At 38.0% G+C, this 17,790-nt stretch overlaps 1 protein-coding gene across 3 annotated transcripts; it reads right to left on the bottom strand.

Moving 5' to 3' along the window:
* Positions 1-267: 267 nt before the first annotated feature.
* nexn (nexilin (F actin binding protein)) lies at positions 268-14,712 on the bottom strand. 3 transcript variants are annotated; one of them, XM_047374005.1, is made up of 14 exons: positions 14,569-14,712; positions 11,585-11,972; positions 11,283-11,480; positions 8,972-9,056; positions 8,731-8,879; positions 5,764-5,964; positions 5,512-5,685; positions 5,139-5,327; positions 4,512-4,703; positions 3,926-4,120; positions 3,482-3,703; positions 1,501-1,698; positions 1,033-1,396; positions 268-881 (listed from the first exon to the last, which is right to left on the bottom strand). In XM_047374005.1, the coding sequence occupies exons 2-14, from the start codon at positions 11,921-11,923 to the stop codon at positions 868-870; spliced, it is 2,520 nt and encodes an 839-aa protein (XP_047229961.1). In that variant the 5' UTR covers positions 11,924-11,972; positions 14,569-14,712; the 3' UTR covers positions 268-867. The 3 variants fall into 3 exon arrangements, with proteins under 3 accessions (XP_047229961.1, XP_047229959.1, XP_047229960.1); XM_047374003.1 differs by lacking the exon at positions 268-881 and having other exon boundaries at positions 998-1,396; XM_047374004.1 differs by lacking the exon at positions 268-881 and having other exon boundaries at positions 998-1,396; positions 11,585-11,933; positions 14,569-14,680.
* Positions 14,713-17,790: the final 3,078 nt, after the last annotated feature.

Here is a 17,790-nt window from a genome sequence, read left to right as displayed (position 1 = left end):
TATAAATTTGTTTTCTGAAATGTAAAAGTGTTTTCTGAAATGTAAATTTGTTTTCTGAAATGTAAATTTGTTTAGCATCTTGTTAAATTGTTTTCTGAAATGTAAATTTGTTTTCTGAAATGTAAAAGTGTTTTCTGAAATGTAAATTTGTTTCGGTACTTGTAAAAGTGTTTTGCACCCCACGGCCACCGTACATCAGCCATTATTATTATTAAAACAAAGTAATGACAGAAATCACACAAACAAGTTAATCATTAATAGACTCAATGATGCTGTATTTTCTTTATTAAAACTTGTTCTCTATAACAACACAAATATTCAAGCTAACCTATTTTACTAGAATTATCAAACAATAAAAGGTCGTTCTTGACAAATAAACAATGACAAGATGAGAATTTTGAGAAAATGGGGTGGGTGCATGAAAAAAATATCAACAATCAATTTTTTGTCAGATTCTGCATATAAAAATTAGGATGTTCGCATGAGTTAGTTTCTGACAAATGTGGCTGCTGTAATAATACTTTGACAAGTGTTGCCTGAGTATGAGATCAGGTTAGTATCATTTGTTGTTTCTGGACCATAAAGTGTGATATATACAATGCAGATCAACAGCATTTTGAACTAATGAATGTTGTTAGGGTCTTACAGCAATAAAACATTTGAAGTACAGTGCGACACCAGGCATTGGAACAGGTGTCTGTCTGTTTTGGCACAGGTATCATCCAACATCCTTACAGGGCGTGCATGTGCTGTGTATCCTTGTCTTAGGAATGCCAAGCATGCTGTCCTTCCCATTACCATTTGAGCACAGTGGATGATGTTTTACATTGAAAAACAACAGGGACACATTTTCAACATGGAGGGGCATCAGTAGTCATAAGCTGCAAGACAGAAACAGAAAAACTGTTATCGAAGTCTGTTTTTCTGCCTGAGTTCCTGAAGAAGAGGAGCATGCGATCCACTTCGTTAAGTGAGGTAAATTCCAGGGAATGATCACCATGCAGGCATGCAGTCACACCAGAGTGGTCTTACTTTCTATTGTAAGGATGCAGGTACTAGCTGCTGTGCCCCTGCTGTTCACAGCCTTGCACATGTACTCCCCCTCGTCCTCCGGGAAGGTCTCCGGCAGGTAGAGGCAGTACGTCTCTCCTCTTTCAATATACTGATAGTCCTCACAGTCCTGGAGCATCTCTCCCTCAAACCACCAGGTGACCTCTGGCTTTGGCTCCCCAGTGATCTTAACAGTGAACCGAACAGGCTCAGAATCCACCACTGACTGGTTTTTGAGGGCCTTTTTAAACCACGGTGCCCCACACCTCGCGTGATCTTCTTCATCTTCATAGGCTGCAGACCCGTTGATGATGCTGCCTTCATCCTCTCCATCATCCTCCTTCTTCTGTAAGCAGACAAAAACAGTTAAATTCTCTTGCAGAGATCAAATGAAACCCAAACTGGGTTTCCTCCTCATTGTGTCTATAACACAGTAGTAGAAATTGATACTTTTTGCAGGGCAGCATCAATCTCTTGCTGTTCAAACTGCATCCTCTGCAGCTTCTGCTCCTCTATCCTCCTTCGTTCCTCTTCCTCTCTGGCTTTGGCCATTTGTTCAAATCGGGCCCGCATGTCCACCTTCTGTTTGAACGGTGAGTCACCTGATCTAACTGGAGTTGTTTCTCTTTCCTCCTCCTCCTCCTCATCCTGAAAGGCACAGAACTTATGTACAGTTCAAACCAGACATCCTAATACCTGGTGTAAGAAGAGACATAACCTTTTTTATTACTGTGTAATATTATATCAGACTAAACCTTTCCTGTTTTTGGTCAGTTTAGATTTCCAACATAATTTCTAATGGCAAATAATGACAGGATTTTTTAAAAATGTTTTTATTACTTTGAATTCAGAAGTGTACAAACAATCCCTAAGTGTTTGGTAGAGGTGCCTTTTAAACTGTATGATTTGTTTCAAATATTTTTGGTCCTCATTAGAAAGAATCTTATAAAAGTGTCTCATAAAAGGTTGCTAGAATTGTGTCCCCTTCCACCTGACAGAACCGGTGTCAGGTTTTCAGGCTGCCTTGCTCACATACCTTTTTAACTCTGCACATAAATTGTCTATGGGACAAAGGTCGGGGCTTTTTAATGCCCACTCCCAAACATCGATTCTGATGTCCTTATGCCACTTTGTAATTAATTTGGAGGCATTCTTAGGTTCATTGTCCATCTGGAAGACCATTTTGCGTAGACGCTTTAACTTCCTGGCTGATGTCTCGACATGTTGCTTTAGTATTTCCACATAATCTTCTTTCCTCATAAAGACATCTAATTTGTGTTGTGCACCGGTTCCTTCTGCAGCAAAGCTTCGAAATGATGCTGCAACCCTTGTAGTTTTACAGTTGGGATGGTTTTCTCAGTCTGGCAAGCTTTCCCCTTTTTCCTCCTAATGTAATGATAGTCATAAGGGCCAAACACTTCAAATCTAGTTTCATCAGATCACAGCCAGTTTTCAAAAATGAAGGTCTGTGTCCCAGAGTGCCTTTGCAAACTGCAACCAGGTGTCATGCTTTTGAGTAATGGCTTCTTCCTGTCTGTGTGGTCTTTCAGCTCATGTTGGTACATCAGTCTGTTCACCGCAGATGACATTCTCTTACCAGCTTCAGCCAGCATTTTCACCAGGTCTTTTCCTTGTGTTCTGGAGTGGATACGCATATTTCCTAAAGAAACACATTTATCTTGGAGAGACACAGAACCTCTCTTCTTCATGAGCAGTATGGTGGCTGACATTAATATGGCATTTATGCTTAAGTGTTTAAAAAGATGAACAAGGAACCTTCAGGCATCCAGAAATTGTACCCAAGGATAAGCCAGACTTATATAAGAGGTCCACACCGCTTGCTCTGATATGTAAGCTGATTTTTATTTTTTCATGTTTCAGGTGTTGCCTTAAAATACATTTACAGATATGCTTCCATTTAACTCAAATATTGCGATTCAATCTATCAGAATATTACAAAGACATGACATTACTACCTGACTTTCCCCAACTGTTTAAAAGCATGGTGATCTTAGTTTAAATACGCCTCAGAATTTGAAAAACTGAAAACAATTTGAGAAAAATCTCTAACTCTCATTATTTGGGATTAGCAAATAGGAATCATTTTTATTATCTTAAATGACCTAAAATGTTAAAAGCTTAGCCTGATTTAATGTCAGACAGAGAGAAAGAAAGGTTATGTTTTTTTTATACAATGGAAACACATGGTTTCAAGTCAATATTATTGTTAAATGTCATTTTTGCTATTTGATGTATTAATGAAAACTGACAAATTTAGTCTTTTTGACCCAAAAACTTATTTGCAATAGAGAACACATCCATATTTTCACAATAAGATATTTAGGAGCATTTTAGGCATGGGTCAGAAGAACTTACTGTATGTTCTACAAAATAAAAGTAAATTGTTCATGCAGCATTTGAACCCTTTTACCTCATGGGCCCTCTCAGCTTCTCTCTGTTTAATTTCATCATCAATGGCCTTTCTCCGCTCTCTTTCCATCTCGATCTTTTTCTGGATCTCCTCCTCCGTCAGCTGCTTGATTTTCTCAAATTTGGACTTGAGATTTTTTGCCTGAATGGATCCAGTTCTCTTAAGCTTTATCAGCTCTTCGTATTCTTTGCTTATGACATCTGAGCTTTCATTTATTTCCTCCTACAAAATATTAGCACAATTTAAATATAGACACAACTGTTGTACCCCAACAGTTTACAGGCTCTGCCCAAATCACTGAATAATTCAAACAAAACTAGTGCAGGGCAAGAAAATTTGAGTATGCATGTCATATTCATAAATATTTGTTTGAATGAAGTCTAAAACGTGACATCAAAGGTGCAGAGGTATCATAAGTGTAGGTTCCACATTTTAAAGACTTACCTCTCCCATCTCTTTTCTAAGCTGCTCAAATGCCTCCTTTTCCTGCTCCAGTTTCTGTTTGCGCTCCTCGGCTTTGCGTCTCCTCTCAGCCTCCTCCTTTTCTTTTAGGAGCTCCTCAAAGTTGATTTCCAATTTTCTGGGGTGCAGAGCCTCCTGAGACTCACTCTTCACCATCACCTCATCATCTTCCAGCACCTAAAAGAATGTCACGTACATAACGTAACATGACATTATATATGTATATATTTGTACATATATATTTGAGTTTTTATGTGTAATTTTGAGTATGTTTTGAATAGAGAAAATCCACAATAATTTCAGTTTGGTGCAGCCAGTACTTTAAAAATAAAGTACTGTATCCAGATTTTAAAAATAATTGCACTTGTGTGTTGTATTATTACTTCAGGATGAAATACTGGTTCAGACACATGCTTCAAAGACCAAAATTATTTTGACTTTCATACCTATGTAAACTTCCTACAATGTATGAGCAGTAAAGAAGCCTGAACAATGAGCTCTGAGATGTTAGTAACCTGCCCAACACACACATGCTGTAAAATTTGGTCACTGAGTCCGTTAGGCTCACCATGCTCTTGCGAGCCTCAGCAAAAAGCCTCTTCTCCTCTTCCAGTCTCCTCTTGGCTTCCTCCTCTGCTTTCCTCTGCTCTTCTTCACGTCTCTGCCGCTCTAGATCCTCGAAACTTACACAGATTTTTCCAGGCTTGCTGCCCTCCAGGTTCAGCAATGCCATCAGTACTTCATCATCTTCATCTATGAGCTGAGAAAAAATACAAGGTAGGAACTGATCTCTGATAATGTTTGTGAGTGAAATTTCCCTATTACTACATCCATGATTCCTCTGCTTTATTTCAGTATTGTATTCTCTTTTTTTGAGAATAAAATACTGAAAGCATCTTTAGATAATGTATTTTAATTTGTTTTAATGTAGCACTTTATCAATAAAAGTTGAATTGAACATTGTACATTGAAAGGGTGCAAGTAACTTGCTTAATTCTCAGCTCACAGAAAATAGGGGTAAATTGTGTTATATTGTCTTCTAATTTTATTCTATTTCATTCTGCAAATTTCAGGGCTTGTCCCTTCAGAAACAAATGTAGAATGTAGTCTGTATTGTATTTTTTGCAGGGTGGATTTAAAAACCATGCACATATTCATATGAATTGTTTTTACCAAAAATGCTAATAATTTTTACCATGCTTTTCCTTGCTTCAGCAAAAGCTCTTCTCTCATCCTCCATGCGTCTCTTGGCTTCCTCCTCTGCTTTCTTGCGCTCCTCTTCAACCCTTTGTCTCTCCAGCTCCTCAAAGCTCAGCCTCAGTTTTCCGGGACGAAGCTCTTCTTTGTCTTCCTGATCCTCCTGACTGATGTCCTCCTCTTCTTCCTAATGAGATGAAATGTTTTAAGTTTGCTCAACATGTATTAAAAAATCAAAACTTTAATTTTGATTGTTTTAATAACTTTATTTAATGCACACAGTGGTAAAGTTGAGGTTTTAGCTATGTGAGCGTGTAAGTTCAATGCCAAAAGTTCTGAATCTGTTTACATAATGAATCTATTTGGTTTACCATTCCCTGTTTGGCCTCCTGAAAAGCCTTCTTCTCCTCCAGCAGGCGTTGTTTGGCTTCTTCCTCAGCTTGCTTCCTCCGCTGCTCCTGCCTTTCCTTTTCCAGCTCCTCAAATGTCAGCTTCAGCTTTCCAGGAGTCACCGACACCTTCTCTGATGGTTTTTCCTCTTCATCCTGATTCAAATTAAGAAGACCATTATATCCATCATGGTGAGGTCCAAAAAACTGTTTTAAAAAGCTTTACAAATTTACCTGTTGAACAACAGAGCGCCGCTTGGATTCCCTAAAGGAGCGTCTGTTTTCATCATATCGTCTCTTCTTCTCCTCCTCTACCTTTTTCCTCAGCTCCTCCTCTCTGCTTTTCTCGATGTCCTCAAAGTTCATCTTGATTTTGCCCGGAGGTCTTGAAGGCTTCGCTGGAACCACACGTATCAGGATAGTGTCATCTCCTTCCTATAAAGTGAATAAAAATTGAACGAGAGTGTGTGTGTGAGAAGGGGACACTCTGCAGGGTAAATGTCACAGTTTGCAGTGGGTTGTTGTAAGGGTGAGGGGTGTGAGTCTAAGATAGCAGAGTCTAAATCTGTCACAGGAGGGAAGTCTAGAGCAAACTGGGTGGTGTGGGAAACAGTTGGCAGGCATGTGCTGTCCACACCTGGCAGCTCTCCTCTAGTTGTTTTTAGATTACAGAGTTAGTTAGATCCTGTTAGCCTGAAGGTAAAGATTTGAGCAAAAGGTGTAAAACAAATGCTTAAAATCTTGAATTTTAAATCTTTAAGCAGAAAATGCACACAAATTTTTACATTAAATTCGTGGTAAATGTCCTTGTAATCTATTTTACTTATAGTTCTTCATTTGTTGATTTATTTTTATAAATAGGAAATAGTTGAAGACTCGCTACATTTGTGAAAACTGAAAGCTCTCTGATATTTCTTTTTTAAGGGGTCTATTCTGATCTGTTAAACTTAAGGCTGAATTACATTTTATTGCATTTGCCCCTCATTCGTAGCTCTACTCCTAAGGTTTAAAGGGGAAGGGTGAAGGCAAGGGTGAAGGCAAGGTTCTCCAGGGGCAAACATGTAAAACAAGGAACAAGGAGCTGAGCTTGCAAATACACCCACAATTATAAATGTTTACTCAATTTACATTTTTTCATTGGACCAAAATGTCCCCTAAAGTTTCCTAGTTTGAGATATCCTGATAAAATACATTTAGTATAGCTGTTAATTTTCAATATGTTTTGTTTAACAATTTTATTTTTTCTCAACAAGCAAAAAGAAGAAAAAAGTAACATTTTGGAAATATTTGCATTCCTTGTTTAAAATATGTTCTGGATAGTTACAAGAACAAAAACATATTGATGTATGTTAAGGTACAAAAGCACACAAATCGATACAATACCATACAGTGTGATACGATCCCGTGCCCTGCTAGATTATATGATGCTGTATAATGTGATATAATGCGATACAACTTAATACAATGTAATGTGATGCAATATAACACAATGGTGTACTGGCCTTATGAAGCAGTGTAATTCAACACAATATGATGAAATATGAGACAATACAACATGATATGATCAGTGTGATATATGATGCAAAACAACAGAATATGAAACATCTCATTGAGATGTGATACGACCCAATGTGAGGCCCTGTATGACAATATAGCAATGCAATATGATTTAATGAAATATAATGCAATTTAATATTATAAAAACAATCTAATTTGATAAGAGGTGATATGATACAATAAGTGGTGCTTTAAGTGTTGCACTTGACAGTCAGACTGAAAGAAAGGTTACAGAGGACCTAATATGCTGTTATATTTCCCTTTTTTACCAAGCATGAAAGAATAATTTATGCTAATCTCTATTGCAAGATTGCTGTTCACACTATACATATGGACATGTTGTGTCATGTCTGTTGATGTGCAAAGAATCAGTCAGAATTTATCCCACATCAGCTTCGCAAAGGTGTTCCTAATTTCTCAGTGGACTATTTTAGCTACTATCTGAATTAAGCACCAATGAACAGGGGCAAGAGGGAGGAGTAGTTCCCTCTTGGTTTCACCCTTAGTCACAAACAACACAAACCTGGATTTCTTAAATGAAAGTATTCATCTAAAGTAAGGACAACCAATTAAACCCCTGCATACAGTAACTTTATATTTGTCAACCAATTTTAGGAAACTTTAATGTTTATCTCCTGTATAGATTATAATCCTGGTGGCTAAATTGTCATCTGATGATACCAATCAATCTTAAAATGTAGGATATAATTCTCCATAAAGTAAAATTAACTTAATGTCTCAATTATCTCTATATATGTCCAAATAAATATTTCCAATTGTGTTTTATTGAGAACATAATGACCTACTCCATCTGTGTGCAGCACACCAGCTGTAATGTAGCTCAGAGGAAAGCGCTCCAGAAGGACTAAACCCATTCCAAAAGATCTTTGGCTGCCCTTTCCCCACACTTGAAGAACTAGTTCCCTCTGTCTCTAAGAAACCCAGAACATCATAAAGGACACTTCTCACCCGGGTCACGCTCTGTCTGAACTGTCACCGTCAGGCAGATACTACAGATGAATAAAAGCAAGGAGAAGCAGATTCAAACACAGTTTCTATCCAACAGCAATAGCTAAACTCAACACAGCCAAGGTGTAAAGGGAGATGCAATAATGGGAATGTGCAATTAGTGTGAATATTCTATTCTATTGTTCTATTATTAATGTCATTCAAGCTGCACTGAAGTAGAATTAGGGCAGGGAGATAGCAGATAATTGCCTGTGATTACCTTTGTGGCACAAGAATACTTATGTAACTCTTCCCGAGAACCTAACACAAAGCCTTATATTGTTCTTTCTGTGTATAACGATTTAAAAATGTTTAAATTATTGGAAATATTTTAATCATTTACCTTAAATCATGTTCCAAACATGTTACCCATTGTACACACTGTCTGTCCACAGTCTGGCCATGTCAACAATGCTACCGTTGGGTTTCAGACCTATATCCGGCCCCTGCCAACTGTTCTCATCTCAAAAGCCACTTAAAATAACTATTCCAAGTGGCAGCTGAGGATTACCTTAATCATTACAGACAAAAGTTTTCAATTGTCGCCATAAAGTCAGGGCTGAACCACTCATACAGGCTGCCATGCTTCTCAATAAGATATGAGACTCTTTACAAGCAGTTAATTCGTTCACTGACCTCAGCAGCTTTCTGAGCCAATTCTTTCTTGATTTTGGCTTTCTCCATGTTGTCCTGGGCCTCTCTCTTCTTCCTCTCCTCCTCCATCCTCTTTCTCTCCTCTTCTTGTCTTTGTTTCTCCATTTCTGCAAACTTCCCCTTCACACTACCTAGTTAAATTACACAGGAAGACACAAGCCTTTAGCTTATCCCCATTTCTCCCATTTTCCTCTTAATACTTGCATCCCTCCATGTGTCTTACCTGTGATTTTGGGCACGTAGGACTTTTCCACCTTATTTGGTTTCACCTCCTCTTCCTCATCACTGGAAGCAAGTAATTCTTTTATCTGTGGTAAATCAGAGAGATTGTGGTGAGGTTAAGGTTTAGCTGGGATCATCTCCTCTGCCACTCAGGAGCCATACTGGTCCCAGCAAGAATAAGGGCCAAATCCCTGCTAATATGAGGGTCATGTGGCCTGCTGGTGGACCTCTGATTGGCCCTCAGTGTAGCTGCACAGATAGGGGATGAGCGTATTTTATCAGCCCTGGCAGGCTCTGACACGACAGTCCACAGGAAGGTTGTTGTGTCTGCTTTCACCACTAAGCCACTCACGTAACACTGTATCACTGCCTTTATTTTACTTCAACCAGACTAGAAGAAAAGCTGTTTACTCTGAAGTTCTTGATCTTTGATTTTACTTTTCTCAATACTGTAGCTCCATTTCTTACATTATGAAGCTGAGTTGATAAATAAAATACCATTATTTTATTATGGAGCAAAATTCGTTGTTTTTCTTTTTCATTTCATGTTGTGTCCTTTGTGTAACAGGGCATGTGCACCTATACACCACACATTCTCATCCATCGATTATAAAATGCATGAAAAAATACACAATTAACAATGTGCACCAACAATTCATTGCACTTTGGTTATATTGTATGCACATTTTTCAGTTTTGAGTGGCATTTCTTTGCACAATAAGGGAGGGCCTAAATTCAGTAATATTAAAACCTTGTATTAAGGTCTGTATAGGTTTCAGGCTGCATCATAAACTCGGTTAAAAAGGATCAAAAAGTCAAAAAAGGCATACATGTGAAACAGAAGTAAGGATTTATAATAAACCAATATAAATCGCAATAAAACGCATAAATAATAAAAACACAATAAGATGCAAAGCTTTTGAAATAGTTTCATTTTCAAAACATTAGAAATTGTGTTTGGTTGTCGAATTGGCTGAAAAAATAAATGCTGAAATGGCCGAAATTAGTTTAAAAAGACAGGATTAATCCTAATTTATGAGTCAGCCAGAAATACGTCATCCCTTAGATTCCAACATTTCAATTAACTTGAAATTTTCAGCATTAAACTGTGTAAATTCCTCTGACAAGGTACAGAATGGATTGTGTAAATGAAACTGAATCTTGATGGAGTAAATGGACAGGCGGGGTCCCTCTAAAAAGTTTTTAAAGGGCTGACCAGATGGGGGGCATTTATAATTCTGAGGTGGCACTATAAGGCCAAAAGGCACAACAGAATTTGCAGGAGTTTCATCCCACTGTTGTCATACTGCATACCAGAATCCGGGCTTCTGGCTCGAATTAGGAGTGACTGATGGACACTTAAAACTGGTGCAGTTTAAGTCCTTAAAACTCATCCCTTCCTCGTCAAAATGTATATTCATAAAATTTTAATGCACCTAAGACGGATGACCAAGCACCTCCCACCCTCTGTGCCCCAGGAACCATTTTCCTTCATAGAAAAGGTAATTGCACGGAATAGAACAAAAAGAAAAAACTACTTTGGATATATATTTATGACTAACACAAACTTGTTTCTGTGTTAAGGTTAAAACAACAGTGTACTTCTTCAAGGCTCTAATAGATGTTTCAATTTGTGATAAACTCGCAGGCTCATTGGATTGGGTGAAATAGATAGTTCTGAATAGGCATTAAACACATTAAACATACCTACCTTTCTCTCAAGGGAGAGTTGATAGAAAGACTCAACTCTCCCTTTCTTTGTGTTTGAGTTTCAGTAATTCATTAGATGCAAATTCTCTAATGATTGTGCACACGCTTGAAGAACATTACCGTCAAAATGTCCTGGAGTTATTTAGGTTGTTTAGGTGTAGCTGATTAAATAACTAGTTATTCTAGCATTACATGACCTGATGTTATCTGGCTTAAACATTTTTTTTCAAGTAAAAGCTCCAGGAGTTTGCACTATATAGGTAAACAGAATTTAAATTAAATCATCTAATTTGTAAAATGGGAATTTGGCAGTTAAGTGGGTTGATTAGTGCATGTCAATACAACTCCTGTTACATTAATGATTCAGAGCTTTAGTCCACATTTAAAAGATTTTAAAGATATTAATTCAGAACCAACATAGACCAAGGCTGATAAATTAGTTATTAAATGTGATCATTAGTATAAAAACAGTGTGACTGGTGTTGTAGCACTCTGGATTAAAGACTAGATTCTCACTCAGACTGGCAGCTTAATCACCTCCATCATGCCCCATCATGCCATGCAGATCACAGTCGGAGGTTAGTGCCGTTTGTCTCTTTGACCTGCTGCTTCCTGCGGTTCCACTCCCTCTCCTTCATGTATTGATCCTTCCTCTTCTGTTGTTCCTCCCTGTTCCTCTGCCGGCTGCGCGCCTCTCTGGCTTTCTGCATGGCCTCAAACTTGCTCGTCACATCTCCTTTATCTTTGTTCGCCTTGGGCACGTAACTTCTCGCCACTGACTTTCTGGACCTCAGGAGCCTCTACGGTTTTTACAGTGGCAAAAATGATAAAATAATGTTATGAGTCAGGATTTAAGTTTGTACAGGTTATAGTGACATGATTTTGTCCTTCTCTTTTGTCTTACCTCTTTCTTAAAAGCCAGAGCAGACATGTTCTCTGTGTCATCTGTTTCCTGCAGTTGGTCCTTATTGTCCGAGACACCATTAACAGTGCCGTTTTTCTCACTTCGTTTGTTTTCCACACCATTCAGTTGTGTTGTCTCAGCCTCCTCACTTGTTTTATCATTTACTCTGCTCTGCGGTGTCTTCTCACTTCTCTCCTCAGCATCACTGATCGTCTCATCATTTTCATCCTGTCTCATTTCCTCTTCGGAGTCTTCTTCGGTGCTCATGCTGTGCTCGTCGTTTGCATCATCTTTAACATCATGAGCTTCAACAGCCGCAACCTGTGCCACCTCAGTCATGTTTGTGCCACTATGACAAGTTGACAAACAGGGTTTGTAATAATTTAAGCTGCAAACCAAATGGAGAGTTAACCATAATTAAGTTAGCATTATAAATGGAAACATATTATAAAAACTTAAATTACACAGTAATTAAAATGTATTACTTTAATAAATTATTGTGTTCTCTATTTGCTTTTCTCTTCATATAAGTTCTCCTAGCGCAATGCTTCTGTTTATCTGTATCTCTTTACTGGACAAAGTCTTTAACTGAGCTACTGCTGCCATTCCCTATATGTACTCTGTTTTTCTTTCTTAGAAAGTACTCCTGGCTCAGTGATTTAATTTTTTGCCATGTCGCCGTCCTGAACAAAGCCATTGTTGCTACTAACAGAGCTGCTACCATTAACCGTATTTCGTCTTTATTTCTCTTTTCCTTATTAGGTATTCCTGGCTTAGTGCTTCTAGCTGTGTCTTCCATCCCCCGGGCAGTTAAGGCAGACGATCATTCATACTGAACCTAATTCTGCTGAAGGTTTCCTTTCGTTAAGAGGTAGTGATTCCTCTCCACTGTCACTTTATGATTGCTCAGGATAAGGAATTGCTGCAAAGTCAGCGACTCAGTGTGATCAGATGGGCTTCCTTATATGAATTATTTACTAATTGGCACTGAATGATTAGCCAAATTTGAATGTATTCTGTTATAATTCAGAATGAATGTATGTAATTTTGAATAGTTCTGAAACTAACTGTATGACTGGATTGTAATTTAGTGATTTAGATTGTTCTGGATTCATTTGAACCAAACTAGATTCCATATAAATAGGAATGCATTCGAATGGTCTTTTAAAGTGCCTTGAGATTACATTTGTTGTTAATTGGTTCTATATAAATAAACTAAATTGAAGTGAATTAATCCAGTAATTAATAAAATTTAAAAAAATTTAATTATTTTGCTTCTGCTAATTTTGGTTGCTGCTACTTATAATCAACATAAACATGACGAGTTCCTTCCTTAAACTTGTAAGCGATGTCTTAATCATATTCCTGATTTTTATTATTATTTTTTCTTAGTAAAATTAATTTTTCATTGCTGCATCTTTGTATCACAGTTTAGTTTTTGTAATATTTTATGACTAATAAAAAGCACCTATACAACAATATTATTCCAAAGAATATTATAACTTCTTGCCAGTTAGTTTATGTTTTTTACATACAATAAATGTTAAAGCAGATTGGGGCAAAGAGAGCAGTTCTACTCCTCGGTTTGTTGAGAAAGAGTGCAGTGAAGGCCTGGCTGACTGCTATTCATAGGCCACTTATGCACCCAGAACATGTGATCATGGCTATTTCTGAAGAATGATAGGCAGTTGGACAAAGATCAAGCTGGCACCCACATGTCGCCCAAAGGACCCACCACAAAATGACCAGGCTCAGACAGCGACCGCTTGGTCAACAAGAGGGACTGTTAGTCATCCCACTGTAAAACTGATGCTGTTTATCAGCATCCACAAATACCTTTTCTATTCAGATCTGATGACCTTATTGTCTCACAGTGCTGCTTATCAGAGTGCACTATTTCAGTGCGTAGTAACAACACCAACAGTTTGAGGCGTGATCGTTGTAAGTCTACAAGGTGTGTTCAGGATCCACTTCTGAAGTAGTTTTGCATCACAATCTAATGTGAATTTCTACCTTAACCAGATTTAAGGTAGAAACTAAAGTTACTAAACCTAGAAACAAATTCTGAGTTTATTTATGCTTTAAGTCTTCATGAAAAAAACAGCAGTAGTCTTGTGTAATATTAGTTTTTGCAATAAAAATTGTAGTAAAAGAAATGTCATCTACTTCTAATAATATTTCTGCAAGCCTGATTGGCTCACTCATATTGTTATTTAGTCAATAGCCCTTGGTTTTCCAAACAGATGAATGCCAGGAGCAAATACAGATAAATATGGGAATATCACCTCTCATTTTCCTAAAGCATGCTGTAACAACACTGGAGCTGAAATTTACTGAATCATAATTAAAATATATGCAGTCCACTTCCTAATGAGAATCAGTCTAGATATTTTATTGACTGAACAAAAAAAAAAAAAACGATTCACCTCCGTTAAATCTAATCAGCAATCTGAGTAATATCTTTAAGGTCTTTAATGTAGCACTAACAGAAAGAAATGGTGCTAACTGGAAAATTTTAGTTTCAGCAGGTGCTGTGCTATTTTTGTACACAGCTGGCACAAGAATTCATGACAAAAATAAATGAGTTTGACACACGTTACACAGAAAGATAAAAGTGTTATTCCTACTGTAGTTTAGAGCTTTTTGTTGGCCATACAGTGAGTGCATGTTGGGAAATGATAAAAAGTGTAATTAAACAAAACACAGATGACTTTATACAGGTGCAAATCATTTTCCTCAGTCATGAACAGATCTGTTAGATAGAGGAAACTATTGCCTATAAAGTTGAAAACATGTATATTTATTTTCCATTCCTCTGTTTACTGTGGTTTAATTTTTACTGTGATGTTTGGTAAAGACTAATCAATACAGTTTCATGTGTAAAGAATAAGTCATAATCATTTCATTACAAGAGATTAAAACAACCTTTTTTCCCACTTTCCAATTGTGTTTTTAAATTACAGAAAAAGAAAAAAAATTTTTACCTTCTCGATGTGCTGTAGTCCTAAAGTTTTGATTTAAAAATCCTTTTTGTAAATGAAAACCCAAAGCAGTAAAATTCAGAGCAGTGAGACGGTCAGTGAGGTGTGACCACTGTCTGCAAAGACCCTACTGGCTGCTGGTTGGGTGTCAGTGAGGCGTTTCCATAAAAGTACCATTACTTTCTGCTGGATACAGCGCAAGCCTGTCACACGGTCAGCTGTTGTCCAGCCCACACGTCTGCACGCATATGCACCCTTACCCGCACCAGACAGGCCTGTCCTGGTTATTTGTCACAGCTGCATAAATAGGAAACAGTTTTTTTGTTTTGTTAGAAATAGTTTCTTGAGGTTTGTCAGGACTAAATGAACTATTGCTTTATTTACCTACAGACCAACATAAATTAGTACAACTGTGAAGTGGAAGGAAAAGAACCATTCCCATGAAAAAAAATCTAAATCTGAAAAGTGTGGCATTTATTTATATTCAGCTTCCTTTACTCTGATACCATTTGATGAAATCCAGTGCAACCATTTGCCTTAGAACTTGTTTAATTGGTAGTTGATGGTTGTCCATCTGTGAATAATTTCCCCTCAGTATAATTCTGTATTCAGTTTGTCTCAGAAGTCGGAGCTGGCATTGACGTCCCACCCGAGTTGAGAGCGATCTGGTTGCAAGCCTGAAAATATTTGAATTTACCACTTTGTTAAGGTCCTAACTAGTATTAGCAACAAGACCCTTTTACAATATATGTCTCTCTATTTTTTGTATTCAAACACAAAGGAAGATATTTTACAGTGCTATATGTGCCACTAGTTAAATGAGCTACAAACTTTCAGAGGGGCATCCCAGCAACTTTTACTACATTATATATTTGCGAGCAGCCATATTGGATACTGTCCTCTGGGCCACTCGGTGTGCTCAGACCTTTCCAGGCATTGTCCAACTTCTGGAGGCATTCTTGTTGTTTCCAGACTGGGAACTGGAAAATCCAATTTCATTGTATGAAGCAGGGGTTGTCATAGGATTGTTTAGTGTGACCTTTGTGCAGGCAACAACAATAGACGACTGAGGATGGTTTGAAGGGTTTATTGACACAAGATGAGAAGTGAATCTTTCTTCCAGGTTTGTGTGAGGATTCTAGGATGACACTGGGAAGGAGAGATAGGTGATTGTTGTATGAAGTTAAGTTTGATAATTTGAAATGAGGATTGAGAGGAAGCTGGAGTCTTACTGTTGTCCGCGTTGTGGCCTTTTCCACGAGGGAGATGAGTATACCCACAGAGGCTGAGGTTGGCAGGTTGTGGTGTGTGGAGCAGATAGTTGAAGGTATCTGTTTGTTGTTCCAGGGGGAGATGGAGATGACAGTGGAGCATTGGAAGGTGGTCAAGCAGGTGAGTGATGATGTTGGAGTGTGGAGAGGTCCAGGCAACAGATCCAGGGAGAAGCAACCAAAGGAGTGGTGAGGAGATTGTTCGGAGGGGATCCTGAGGTGAGTTCATGAGCGAACTCTGAGATATGAGGAGGCAGAGGACTGCAGACCAGTAGATGTGGACTGGAATATGTGTTTCTTCCTAGAAAGAGGACACAAGAGGTAAGCTAGGAACATCAAATATTTATAAAGAACGAAGTAGAAGAGGCCTGATTACCACACACTTGCCGGTCACACATCAGAGAGGTGAGGCACACACACACCCCTGGTAAACTATCGAGAAGCTGCAGAGTTTCTCTTGACAACTATTAGTCATGTACTCCACAAATCTAGCCTTTACGGAAGAGTAGCTAGAAGAAAGTCATGGTTGAAAGAAAGCCACTAGATCACCGTTGCAGTTTGCCTCAAGTAATGAATGGGACACTGCAAACATGTAGAACAGCATCAAATGAGATCAAAATTTTACTTTTTAGCCTGTATGAAAGACACTATTTGTTTGAGACAGTTGACACTACCTATAATCCTGAACACTTCGTCCCCACTGGGAAATAGGGTGTTGGTTGTTCCTTATAAGCAACAGTAAAGCTGGCCAGAGTTGCTGAAGCCAGAAGAGGTTCGCCCAGCAGTGGGACATTAGCCCAAAACATACAGCCAGAGCTACAATTGAATAATTTAGGGCAAGGTATATTCAGGTGTTAGAATAAACCAGTTAAGGTCCAGTCCTGAATTCAATTGAGAATCGGTCAAAGGACTTAAAAATGGATGTTGCAAGGTGTTCAGCGACAAATCTGACTGAGCTTGAGATGTTTGGCAAAGACAAATGAGAAGAAATGTGTCTATAAATGTGCACAGCTGGCGGAGTTAAGACTTGAAAGACTTGAAGCTCTAATTGCAGCCAAAGGGGTTTCTATAAATAATTAACTCATTTTTCAGACTTTTGCTTGTAAAATAATAAAACTATCTAATTTTCTGTCCAATTAACAATTAAGCACTACTTTGTATTGGTCCGTCACATTAAAACCCAACAAAATACTGTGGAGATTATAAATGTGATGTGCCAAAATGTAAAAAACTGCAGGTCGTATAAATATTTTGGAAAGACACTGTACATAGTGAAGTTAAACTCATGGCGTTAAAACTGTTGTCTACACGTTTAGCATAGAAACCTGGCTGAACTTGTGGCTGAACTTTCTGGTGAAACAGATGTTGGAACCCTTTGGAGACGTCTGTTTTGGACTGAAATCTAAAAGCAGACTCAGATTATTGTTATCTGCTTTGAGCAAAATTTCTTACTTATCAGTTGGGAAAACCGTTTACGCTTTTGATATACACTGACAGAGAGCTCAGTGCAACAAAAGCTTCTTATATTTCACACATCAGATGTCACATACAGGCCTATAATGAACTAAACTGATTTAATTGGATATACCTCATCAGCTCTAAGGAGATGGGAAACTGCCTGATGTACATGGACAAAATAAGTACCATTCTGTAGGTGCACTTTGTGTCCTCTATGCACAGCTGCTAATACACGGACAAAACCACCATGAAAATACAGAAAGTTAGGTTTTCCAGTCAAGCATTTTCTGAATTGGGACGCTGCACACAAATTTTTAACCTGTATTGCCCAAGCTTTAAGAATGTCAGCATAACCTTTTTGTCATAGTATTTTTAAAAACATTTCTTGAACATAATAGCAAGACTAAATGTAATAAAAGCATTAAAAGCTACAATGTTTCTGCAAACGGTTGCTGTGAGTTAGGGTTTTGGGAAACCCCCAAACATAAAGGCCAAA

This window comes from Girardinichthys multiradiatus, chromosome 9, assembly GCF_021462225.1.
Source record: "Girardinichthys multiradiatus isolate DD_20200921_A chromosome 9, DD_fGirMul_XY1, whole genome shotgun sequence".
NCBI classification, from domain to species: Eukaryota; Metazoa; Chordata; class Actinopteri; order Cyprinodontiformes; family Goodeidae; genus Girardinichthys; species Girardinichthys multiradiatus.
This window is presented reverse-complemented; position numbering and strand designations above follow the sequence as displayed.